At 30.4% G+C, this 12,229-nt stretch overlaps 1 protein-coding gene across 2 annotated transcripts; it reads right to left on the bottom strand.

The window, feature by feature from the left end:
• Window positions 1–5,893: 5,893 nt before the first annotated feature.
• LOC105142108 (Translation elongation factor EF1B, gamma chain) lies at window positions 5,894–9,199 on the bottom strand. Of its 2 annotated transcripts, XM_011049578.1 has the most exons (8): window positions 9,075–9,199; window positions 8,915–8,959; window positions 8,679–8,828; window positions 8,500–8,560; window positions 8,356–8,408; window positions 8,117–8,218; window positions 7,076–7,586; window positions 5,894–6,631 (listed from the first exon to the last, which is right to left on the bottom strand). In XM_011049578.1, the coding sequence occupies exons 2-8, from the start codon at window positions 8,921–8,923 to the stop codon at window positions 6,252–6,254; spliced, it is 1,266 nt and encodes a 421-aa protein (XP_011047880.1). In that variant the 5' UTR covers window positions 8,924–8,959; window positions 9,075–9,199; the 3' UTR covers window positions 5,894–6,251. The 2 variants fall into 2 exon arrangements, with proteins under 2 accessions (XP_011047880.1, XP_011047878.1); XM_011049576.1 differs by having other exon boundaries at window positions 8,915–9,199.
• Window positions 9,200–12,229: the final 3,030 nt, after the last annotated feature.

Raw genomic sequence — 12,229 nt, 5'->3', positions numbered from 1 at the left:
AGTTGCGACCTCAAGTTGCCTTCGGAAAAATTCATTCGGCATGCTTTCCAACCCCAGGACACTATACACATGACAAGTGCCTGTGCATCTGCCATAAATGGCCAATGATCGTTTTGGATATTGTGTTTCTGAGCTCGCTCGATCGTGTCTTGCAATGGACATTCCTGGCTACTTCTTCGAGTCATAGAGCTTGAATATTTAGCAAAATTCTAAAATATGCTACTTGTCTAGTGGGCTGTGTTGCGACTTTAGGTTCATGTTTGACTGGGAACTTTTTGAAAATGAATTTTCTAGCTACACAGTTACTTGTTAGACTGCTATGTTTGACTGGACTTCAAGCTTAACACAGAGGGGTCTTTGATTACATTTTCCGGCCGAGCAACCCCATCAATTAACACCGCATCCAATTCCGGTCGACTGGTTTATTCTGTAATCTCATGTTTTCCTTGCTGGTTGTTCGGTTGATCGATCGGTTTCATCGACCAATTAAGACAATAACAAAATCTATTATTCAATTAACCAAACAATCGATCGGTTCATTGTGGCTTAGGCAAATTCATACTTAATTTCTTGATTTCCGTATTACCAAATCTATCTTAGAATTTCCTTTACCCTTGAATTTTATCAAGCTATTCTTAATTTCCACCACGCTGCTTCTTATCTTTTATAAAGCATTAAATGTAAAATAGCATCATAAATGTTTATAATTGGTAAATCCTTAACTGAATAGTACAAGGATTACATTCTTTACATTAATTACATACAATCCTTTTCATTACAAAAGGATTAACATGTAATGAAGATCACATCTTCATCAATTAACAAAAAAAAATAAAAATTATTCATATGCTCCTTATAAAATATACTAAAATGCATTAGTGTTTTATTATAGACTATATAATATAAATCACAATAAAATATCGATGCTTCATTTTTTTTAAACTGTTTTTTTAAACTTTTTTAATTTTTTAACTTTTTTTTTTGTTTTTTATGCCTTTTAGGTTTTTTTTTCTTTCTTTTAATTTTTTTGGTTAATTTAGTTTATTAATATTAATTTTTTATTTAACTATCAAATTTTCATGACACGGATCCTGAGTTTAATAGGTTAACCTAATTTGACGAGTCAACCCATATTTTTTTGGTTTCTTTTCTTTTTAATTAATTTTCTCATAACTTTAGTTTGTTAATGTTAAATTTATTTATATTTAGTTATCAGACTTTTATGGCACATCTCAGGTTTGACATTGACACGAATCTCGGGTTTAACGGGTTAACATGGTTTGACGAGTTAACCCGGAGGTTTTTTTTGTTTTTTTCTTTTTAATTAATCTTTTTTGTTTAGTTTAGTATATTAATATTAAATTTATTTATATTTAGTTATCAGACTTTCATGACACATATCTCAGGTTTGACATGTTAACCTAGTTTCATGGGTTAACCTAGTTAATTCTAGGTTGACCTGTCAATTTTTTTAATAAATTTTTTTATTTAATTTAGTTTGTTAATGTTAAATTTTTTAACTTAGTTATAAAACTTTCATGACACAGACCCCAGGTTTAATAACCTGGTTTGATGAGTTAACTCGAACTTTTTTTCTTTTTAATTAATTTTTTTGTTAACTTTAGTTTGTTAATGTTATATTTTTTTCTATATAGTTATCAAACTTTCATGACATATATCTCAGGTTTAAGAAGTTAACTGATTTCACGAGTTAACAAGTTAATTCTGGGTTGACCCGTCAATTTTTTTCTTTTAATAAATTTTTTATTTAATTTAGTTTGTTAATGTTAAACTTTTTTATCTAGTTATAAGACCTTCATGACAAGGATCTCGAGGTTAATGGGTTAACCTGGTTTGATGAGTTAACTCGAAATATTTTTTTTCTTTTTAATTATTTTTTTCATTTAGTTTAATTTGTTAATATTAATTTTTTTTATTTATTTATCAGGTTTTTATGACATATATCTCGAGTTTGACAAGTTAATATAGTTTCACCGGTTAATCAAGTTAATTATGGGTAAATTCGTTAATTTTTTTCTATTTAGTTATCAAATTTTTATTACACGAATCCTAGATTTGATGGGTTAAACTGATTTGAAGGATTAAACCAATTTGAAGGTTAACTCATTTAATTCAGATTTTTTTTTTCTTCATTACTGTTTTTTTCCTGTTGGTTTCTTTTTTTTTAATTAATTTATTTAATTATCATACTTTTATAACACGACCTTGCAGCCAAACTCATATCCAAGGCTCTTGGATTTAATGTTGTACCCAAACTCGCTTAAACTTGAGTTATGTAAGTTTAATATTATTATTAATATTATAAATATTACTCTTAAGTCATACGTTGTAGCTAGACTTAAGGTTTTTTGGTATATCTTTATAAAAAAACCTAACACTCTTAGATCTTAACTTTTTTTGATATTTTTTATGCAAGGAAAAAAAAAGTTCCCGCTGCTAATGCCTTTGTTTGTTTTTTTCCTCTTGTTTTTTTCTTTTTAAGCTTTTAACTATGGATTGCATAGTACAATCTATAGTGAAAAAGCTGATGCTTTTAGTTTTAGCTTTTTCTTTGTTTTTTTGTTTTTTAATTTACTTTTTTAATATTAAATTTTTTTCTATTTAATTATTAGACTTTTATGACACGGATCCCAGATTTGACGGGTGATTCAATTTTTTTCTTTTTCTTCATTAGTTTTTTTTTCCTGTATGTTTTTTTCTCTTTGCTTTTTCCTTTTTAATTAATCTTTTTTTAATATAGTTAATTAATATTAAAAAAAATTTCTATTTAGTTATCACACTTTCATGACACGAATTCTAAGTTTAATAGATTAACCTGATTTGGCGGGTTAACCCAGTTGATTCAGATTTTCTTTTTCTTTTTCTCATTAGTTTTTTTCTTCTAATTTTATCTTTTAATATTATATACAGTTTATAATAAAAAAAATTGATACTTTTAGTTTTTTTTGCTTTTTTTTTTATGCCTTTCACTATGGACTGCATAGTGCAGTCCATGATGAAAAGGCTGGTGCCTTTGTTTTTTAATTATTTTTTATTTTGTTTGTTAATATTAAATATATTTTTATTTAATTATCAGACTTCATGACGTGGATCTTAGGTTTGACATGTTAACCCAATTAATTTAGATTTTTTTTCTTTTTCTTTACTAGTTTTTTTTTTATTTTTTTTCTTTTTAATTAATTTTTTTCATTTAATTTAGATTGTTAATGTTAAAAAAATTTCTATTTAGTTATCAAACTTTCATAACACGAATTTTGGGTTTGATAGGTTAGCATAGTGAATTCTGGGTAACCCAACAATTTTTTTTTCTTATTTAATTATCAAACTTTCACAACACGAATCAAATATTTGACAAGTTAACTTGGTTTGAAGGGTTAACCCAATTTATTTATTTTTTTCTTCATTAGTTTTTTTTCCATGTTGGTTTTTTTCTTTTTAATTAATTTATTTAATTATCATATTTTTATAACACAACTTTGTAGTTAGACCCACATCTAAGGCTATTAGATTTGATGTTGTAGTCAAACCCACTTAAACTTGGATCATACAAGTTTAATGTTATTATTAATATTATAAATATTATTCTTGGATCGAGCATTGCAGTCAAACCCAAGTTTCTTGGTTATAACTTTATAAAAAGATCTAATACTTTTAGATCTTATTTTTTTTAATATTTTTTATACAAAAAAATTAACTTGTGATATCACATATTTCATATCATTAGTTAATTCTATACGAGGTTGCCAGGTACATGAAATTACTTTATCACACATTATAAATATACTTGCTTCATGAATCATTAAATCAATATAACAATTATAATAGTACATTTGATCTTAATAGAATATTTTCTATTAATTTTTTCTTTATGTTTTATCAAACTATCATGATAAGTCACATGTCATGGTCATCGACTGAATGCCTCTAGTCTCCTATCGAACATAATCTCCTTATATTTTAGGTGTTTAGGTTCATTATTGAGGTCTAGTTCCAGCACCGAAAAGCTCATTCCTTTGTCTATTATTAGGTAGGTACTAGTCTCATTATTGAAAAATTAATTTCTCCACTTATTATCAGGCACTAGTTTCATCACCAAGAAACTATGTCCTCCATCAATTACAAGGCACTAGTTATATTACCAAGAATCTAGTTCCATGCACAACAATACTCAGATAAAACAAGGCACATTCAGTGAAATTAAAATTATTTATTTTAATACTATAGTATTTAAATGGTATATACATACATGTTGTCTGAGTTTTAAATATACTCTTTTTTGGTATACAACTCATGCAAACTCTCGTGTATCAATATGTATAGCCTTTATTCATACCAGTGACGGAGCCACATGGAGGCAAGAGAGGGCAATTGTCCCCCTCCCTAATATTTTTTTTATCTGATTAAATAATTCTTATTCTCCTCTAATAATCTTGCCTGTAATAATTACTTGGAGAGATTTCTCAGCTCCTCCTTGTACAACTTTTGCAGCATATTGAAATTTAACTTTGCAGGCTTTAGTACAGGTTTGATGTGCAGCTTGTCTTGCTCGTAGCTGCTATTTTATATTTTATTTGCTAATAATTTTTACTCTGTATTTGATGTTCATCTTTCAGTAAGGGTTGTTTAAACAAAAACTTCCATTAAATGAAATGAAACTTTACGAATAGCAGTCGAGATTGCATAAACTCAAGCCTGATAAAAATATAACTCTCTCTGCATAACAGTTTGTTATATTAAAATATTAATACAATAGCTTTATAGGGTTTTCTTTTGTTAGCAACTAATTGATCCAAGCTCTTTGTTCTTTTTTCACTATTGATCCTAACTCTCTTTCTTCTATAAAATTTTTCTTCAGGCCTTAAGTTATTAATTAGTTAAGAAAGTAACCTCTTATTATGTTTTATATTTTAAGAAAGTTTTCTTCCATCTTAGAATTTATAATAATTTATGGGTTTGTTAAATTAATATATGTAATATTATATACTAATAGATATGAATTGAAATGAATTTTGATGAAATGATAAGTATTTTGTTATGAATTTTATATAAAAAATGATAATAATAAATTTACTAATGATTAAAAATGAAGTACATGACAATTAAAAATATTAAGAATATAATAAATAAATTAAAAAAAATATTTAATATTTATATTTAATCTATTTATACAAAAACACAAGCCAGTAAAAACAACATTAATTTATGATAATCCTTTTAAGCTATGATTTTAGATATTATATATCATATATTAGCATTGAATTGTTGTCAAGAACTTTCCTAATCTTTGGAAGATTTAGAAATAAACAAATGAAAATTTACTATATATTTTGAAAAATATACTTTTAATGAAATTAAAAATAAAAGCATTACAAAATAGTTTTAAAATATAAAATTTCAAAGAATATAATTATAATGTAAGTTTTTTCATTTTAAAAGTATTCTTAAATTAATTTTACTTTACTAGACTTGAGTTAAGTTAGTATATATATTTCAAATTAATTTCTATATATGTTATATATAACATATAATATTTATTAATAATTTATCTTTTTATTTAAAAAATTCTAGCTCCATCACTTATCCATATCCTATGATTTTTCATTCAATGTTCAATTTACATAATATAATCTAAATTAATTTCCTTCATCTTCATCATTATTACAATATGAACACAATTATACTCTTACAATATGAACATAACTATACTCTTGCCCTGAGCTTTTCATAATCAAAACTTGACCCCACTTAAACTTGTACGTTTCTTATTTTCCGAATTTTCTATTTTAATTTGTGCTAATCTCACAATTCCAACAAGGGGTTGACAAGATATACATATATAATGCTAAATTATGTGTATTTTTACTTTGCTAAATTCGTTAGCACATCAAATTCATCATAGAAATCATATATCTATCCATCTTACACAAATCATATAACGGTAAGTTAAACACCTTTTGCCCTATCAATCAGAACTCATGAAGATAGAGCCGAATGGACCACAAATACTGAGCACGAGAGCTTAAAACAAGTGCCCTAGTAATCAGAGGCAAAAACATGCCAGCAGCGAATAAGCAAGTATCTTCGAGAAGGGAAAATGCTAAAAAACACTTTAACACTATATTGTCCAAATCATTAAATGTCTAGACTTCAGTATGTCTGAAACAAGAGACAAACTCACTACCAAAAACAGGTTGCGGCCACAAACATGGCCTTGACGGATTACAGTTGTTTCACTTGAAGCACTTGGCATCCAGAAGGGCATCCCCCTCAAAAGGCTCGTGATCTTCGATCATCTGACTGACACGCTCCTTTTGAGCTTCGTCTGAGATGTCAACCTTGGTCCATTCATACAGCTCCATATCATAGCACTCATCAATGACAAACTGCGGAATTTCTTGCCCACGGAAAAGCCACAGCCCCTTGACCTTGAATGGAGGCTCTGAGCCGATTACAAGCATCTTCCCAAATGCATACTTGCGAGCCAAATCCATCCTTTGAAGAAATCCACCGACCTTGTTCAGAGTGACAAATGACACGGTATTCTCATCGTTGTACTTGTAGTCACAGAACCACAGGGAGTATCCCTCAGGATCATACATTTCCCAGAATCCTATAGTGGAAGTTAAAGACAACAGACAATAAATCCATTAATAACAATAAAACAAACCCAGATTTCCCTTTATCGTACAATAGAAGTTAAAGATGACAGACAATAACTCCATTAATAACAATAAAACAAACCCAGAGTTCCCTTTATCCTACAATAGAAGTTAAAGATGACAGACCATAACTCCAATAACAAAACAAATCCAGATTTACCACGTGTAAAGAAAATAGAAACCAAGTCCTTTTGGGGGAAGAAAAACTAGCACCACCCAAGAGTCAACAGTAAATTTATGTCAATCAAAAATTCAGTTTTGAGAAAAAAAACGCATTCTGAATCTTCCCTGATACTTTTTTCAGGAAATATATATATAAGGCTATTTGCAAAGAGCAGATTCCACTGCTCAAAGTAAGAGAACAGGCAAGGGTGAAAAGACAAGGGAAAAGGTACCTTTGATAGCAACCTCACGAAAGTTAGTCTTGGTGTTAGAGTAGAGCCTCTTCCAATCATCCAATATCATCTTGCTTGGAGGCAGCAAATCAAGAGGATTTTTGGGTTTCGGCTTTGGTGCTTCCTCTTCTGCAGCAGGTTCAGCTTTGGGCTTTGCTGGCTCTTTTTCCTTGACTTCTTTTCTTGGTTCATCCTTGGGCTTTGATTTAGCAGGTTCTTTTGGCTGGGAAGGTTTCTTTGTAACTGGCACAACTGATTCAGCCTGCTTAACTTCACCCACTACCTTCTTGACATTTGGTTGATTAACCATGGTCCAGAAGTATCTCTCAACATGAGGGAACTCTGAGGTAAAGCTCTTGGTCAAGACATATGAAAATCCTGTGTAAAGATTGCATGTCATGATGATGTCAGCAAGAGTAACAGAATGCCCAACCAAGTAGGTGTTTGAGGTAAGATGCAGGTTCAGGGCACCCAGTGCTCTCTTCAATGCAGAAATCGAAGCCTCCTCAGCCTTCATAAAGAAACATCCATAAAATGTATACATTAATGGGCCAGTAACAATATTATAAAAAACAGAACTAGCATAAAAGGGAACCATGAAATATAGCTTTTTATTACAGAATAAACAAAAAATTGAAGAATCAATTAATTAAAACATTATAATCGTTCTATACCCTATCAAGAATACAATCTGCAAGCATGTGCATTCAATTCCCATTACAGAATGAAAGCCACATTTGTTAATAGCAAACAGACTTGCTAAGCTGTGTGAAAAAATTATGTCTTATCATCCCATTCTCTCTTAAATACAGCCCGACATGTATCTATAAGACAGGAATTTCTCTTTTAAAACTTGGCCCTATATGACTCAACATTTACAACTGGCAATCAGGAGTGACTCAACCAAGTCCGAACAAAAGACATATAAAACCAATGTTAAATTTAACATACCATGAACCAAAAAAATTCATTTCATAGACATCAAGGACAAGAAAAATTTAAGAGTTCTAAAGACATGTAGCACGAAAATAGACAACTTACTGGAGGAAGATACGGTTGATATCCCAATCTAGGATAAAGCCATTTTGAAATACCAGCATCAATCTCTGTTGCCGCAAAATCTATCCACTGCTCAATACGGGCCTAAGGGTCACAAAAAATTATCAAAAAGATTAGCATAACATATATGGTGCAAACAGCAGCAACTTTCGTTAGGTTCAAGTAAACAGATATTTGAGCATGGTTCACAAAAAGATTTCACCATTACAAAAATATCTTACATATTCAATCAACGATGAACCATATAGAGGATTGTCAGCCTTCAGGCGTGTAACTGCAAGAGCAAGTACAAAATCCATTACAGTTATCATCTATAATAATCTATACCACTTAACACATCGCGAATCAAGCATAAATTCTTTTACCATAACGTGCAATCGCATTGCTCTCAAAGACGGGACCTTCAGGAGTCTCCAAGACAGGGACCTAATAGACCATTAACAAATCTCCTTTAGAAATCTAAAAGAAATCAAATCAAATAAAAAACAATTTTTTGATAACACACATCTCAAAATTCCAACTGTGTTAACATCAAAAATCATACCTTTCCAATTGGGTTCATTTTGAGAAACTCAGGAGTCTTGTTGGTAACACCCATCTCGAAATTCTCAGCAAGCTTGACATCCACACCAGAGTATTCTGCAGCTATCAGTGTCTTGTATGCATTTTTGTTTGTCTTGCCAGCATATAATATCTAAACCCAAAACAACAAATCAAGTGTCAGCATGCAATTGCACACACGATTTCCATAACACACAGAGTGGGCCAAGAAGAACTTACAAGAGCCATGGCTGAAAAAGGAAATGAGAAGCTCCGATTTCAGATCTGAAAACAACAATTACAGAGTTAAAGAGTGACAATAAGATTCTTGTTTTTTACAGGAAAAGACCGATATCGTGTGTGGGTGAAGAGGGAGGAAGGGAGAGAGAGATGCGCGTACAGGCGTTAAGCGCTAGAGCTGAAAGGGGCGACGAGAGGCAAGTGAGAAAGAGCGAGCGAGCGAAATGGGGAACTGCTATTAGGGTTTTTGAAGGCTGCGGAATTTAGCCTGGTTGTCTATGTTATCTCATGGGTAAATCCTTTTTTTCATAAAAAAAAATAAAAATAAAAATTCTAAGATTCAATGTTTGTGGGCTGGTTCAGCTGCAAATGTCAACGTAGTAGAAATATTTATAATATTAATAATAATATATAATTTATTTAGTTTAAGTTTTTATAAATTTTAATTTAAAAAAATAATTTATAAATTTTTTTGTAGTAATAATATATTTTTTAATTTTTTAATAATGATTATAATAATTATTATTATTTTAAATTTTATCATGAATCTATAGTTATTTTTTAATATTAATAATATTGTTTTTAAATTATTTTATTATTATATTAATAGTATTAATTTTATTAAAAGTAATAATAATATTATTAATTATAATATAAATAATAATATTTTTAATATTAATACTAATATTAAACTTACTCAAAAGGGTTTAGCTACAATATTAGTTTCGGCTGCTTTTAAATATCTATATTTTTCCTAAAATATATATTAAATGTCATTCTTATATTTAGTTTACTTGATGAAACATTTAAATTATTCATAATTTAATAAGCCATAAAAGAGTAACTAGTTTTATAATTAATTAAAGTATAAACTTGTATTGGGTCTAGTTGTAATACACCTCCTATAATATTTGGCATCGCCTCATATTTTCCTGAGTCGTGATATATCTTGCCCCAAGTTCTTTTTTTTTAGAATAAGGGTCGACCTTTGTTGGCATTCGCTCCCAATTTAGTAAGTCGTACAGGTCGATCTACTGTCACTTATTGATGTTAGCTTTATGTGGTAGCCTCTTGTTTTTATACCCCTTCAATAGTTCTATATGAACATTCCCTCCTTTTGTGACATGTATCCTTACAGTGGAAGCAATCTCTTCTCAAGTTGGCAACCCTTTTATTTTTTTTCTCTTACCTCTACAAATATAATATCTTCCCAACGTTGCAGAATAGTTCCCAAAGTGTTTTTTATTACACCTTATACACAACGAGTAGGTGGGTCCCCTTTGTTTCGCAGGTCCTCCCGTAGTACTAGCTCATTGCCTTGTCTGACCCCTAGTATCGGCCCATCTAGCTCCTCTTGAAAGCTCTCTATAAACAAAACTTCCCCCTTTTTCTAGAGTTACCTAAAAGATTAACTACTGTTACCCTTCTTTAGATATAGAGTTCTCTCTGATGGAGGCACAAAGTTCTTTTTCTTAAACCCTGTCATGTGACTTGACGGAGGCACAAAGTCCTTTTTCTTAAACCCTGTCATGTGACTATGTTTACTAACTGGCCTTGGAGTATCATTCATCACCCTTTCTATACCCTACGTAGCTCGCACTAGATCCCAAATGAATTGAAATTGCATAGCTAATAATATTATCTCCAGCTCCTATATAAGTCCATCTTAGAATCGTTCTACTCGATGATGCTTGATGGGGAGATAGGTGATGGTAAAGATAGATAAGTCCTTGAAACTCCTCTTATATTCTAGAAATGTAATCCCCCTTTACTTTAGGTCAAGGAACTCTTGTTCTTTTTTCTTTCTGTGCTGCTAAGAGTAATACCTTTATTTAAATTCCTCTTAGAAATCTCTCCAGCTCAACTATACTCTTGCTCTCCTTTCTTTGAAAGTTTCTTATAAAGAGTGGGTACTCTTTGTCAACAATTAGGTCACACGGTACACCCGAGTTTCCTTTGGTATTGCATCTGATATATAATTATTTTTTACTTTTCTCAACCAATTTCCTACTACTTCAGCATCTTCTTCCCATAAATAAGTTGTACAACTCATTTTTGCATATTATTCACCTATTAAACTAGAGTAATCACTCTCTCTACTTGAGAGGCCGGATTGGATGTGTCTACTGCCATCCCTATTGCTACTGCCTTAACTAGTAGCTCTGGAAACACAGGGTCAAAAAATGGATTTGGTGTGGCCAATAGAGGTCTGTTTTTTGGTTCCTGACTATTTATTGCTCTACATAGCAACACTTCTGCCCGATGGGGTGCAGTGTCATCTTGATGCCCCCTGATTCTCCTTTCTTAAAATGGGTTATAGGTAAATGAGAGGCAGTGTCCATCAGCGAATCCCCTTTGACTTCTTTACCATCTAATAAGTCATACTATTTCCTTATCACGAGAGATGAGTCTATCATTACTTCTTGTCTTGTACGAAATATCCTATAATATATTTTTCAAAATCACATCGTTACTTCAGTCCCTGAAATTACAACTAGAGGCTCTAATACCAAATTGTAACATTCTCATTTTCGGGATTAAACAACATGATTATACTACCATTTATGGGTAATTTTTTTATCCATTATTTAAGGTTTTCTAAAATTTTCACCAATATTTCAGCAGCGTCTCCACTATACCGGGAGATTCCAAGTTATTAATTATCATCTTGTACATATCTTACACTAAAATTTCAATCATATCACAATCACAAGTCCAACTCAACAATATATTCAAGAACATAGATATAACATTTTATCTACTCAATTTCTTTCACATTTTACATACATAATTTAAAAAAATAAAAAAAGCATACAAACATTTGAAATCCAAATACAAAATAATACAATCCAGTATTCTAAACATAAAATTACAAGGATGACGCTATTACATCCTGAGTTACATGGTTACTTAAAAACAAAATACATTAGTAATTTTTACATTCTTAATTCATGCAATAGAAAACTAAGAAACCTAAATGCTACTCCTGACATGAATGAGAAAGATATGAAATTTATAATTTTTAGAATAATTAAAATAAGCATACAATAAAATAAAAAAAAGGAAATTTAAACAATACACACACACACACACAAACATAAAAACAATGGCTCTTTGAATTATTAAGTTGTCTTTTATGATCATATCCTTATTTATTCTTCTGAGTATCTGACACGACTAAAAGATTGATGTCTTCTCCCAAGTGCAGGAGTGTCGAAGTAAAAAATAACCCGGCAAGACCGGGGTCGAACCACAGGGAGGTTAATTATACAAATTATAAACAACAATTATAAAACAACAATAACAACAACAGTA

This window comes from Populus euphratica, unplaced genomic scaffold, assembly GCF_000495115.2.
Source record: "Populus euphratica unplaced genomic scaffold, PopEup_1.0 scaffold268.1, whole genome shotgun sequence".
Lineage (NCBI taxonomy): Eukaryota > Viridiplantae > Streptophyta > Magnoliopsida > Malpighiales > Salicaceae > Populus > Populus euphratica.
This window is presented reverse-complemented; position numbering and strand designations above follow the sequence as displayed.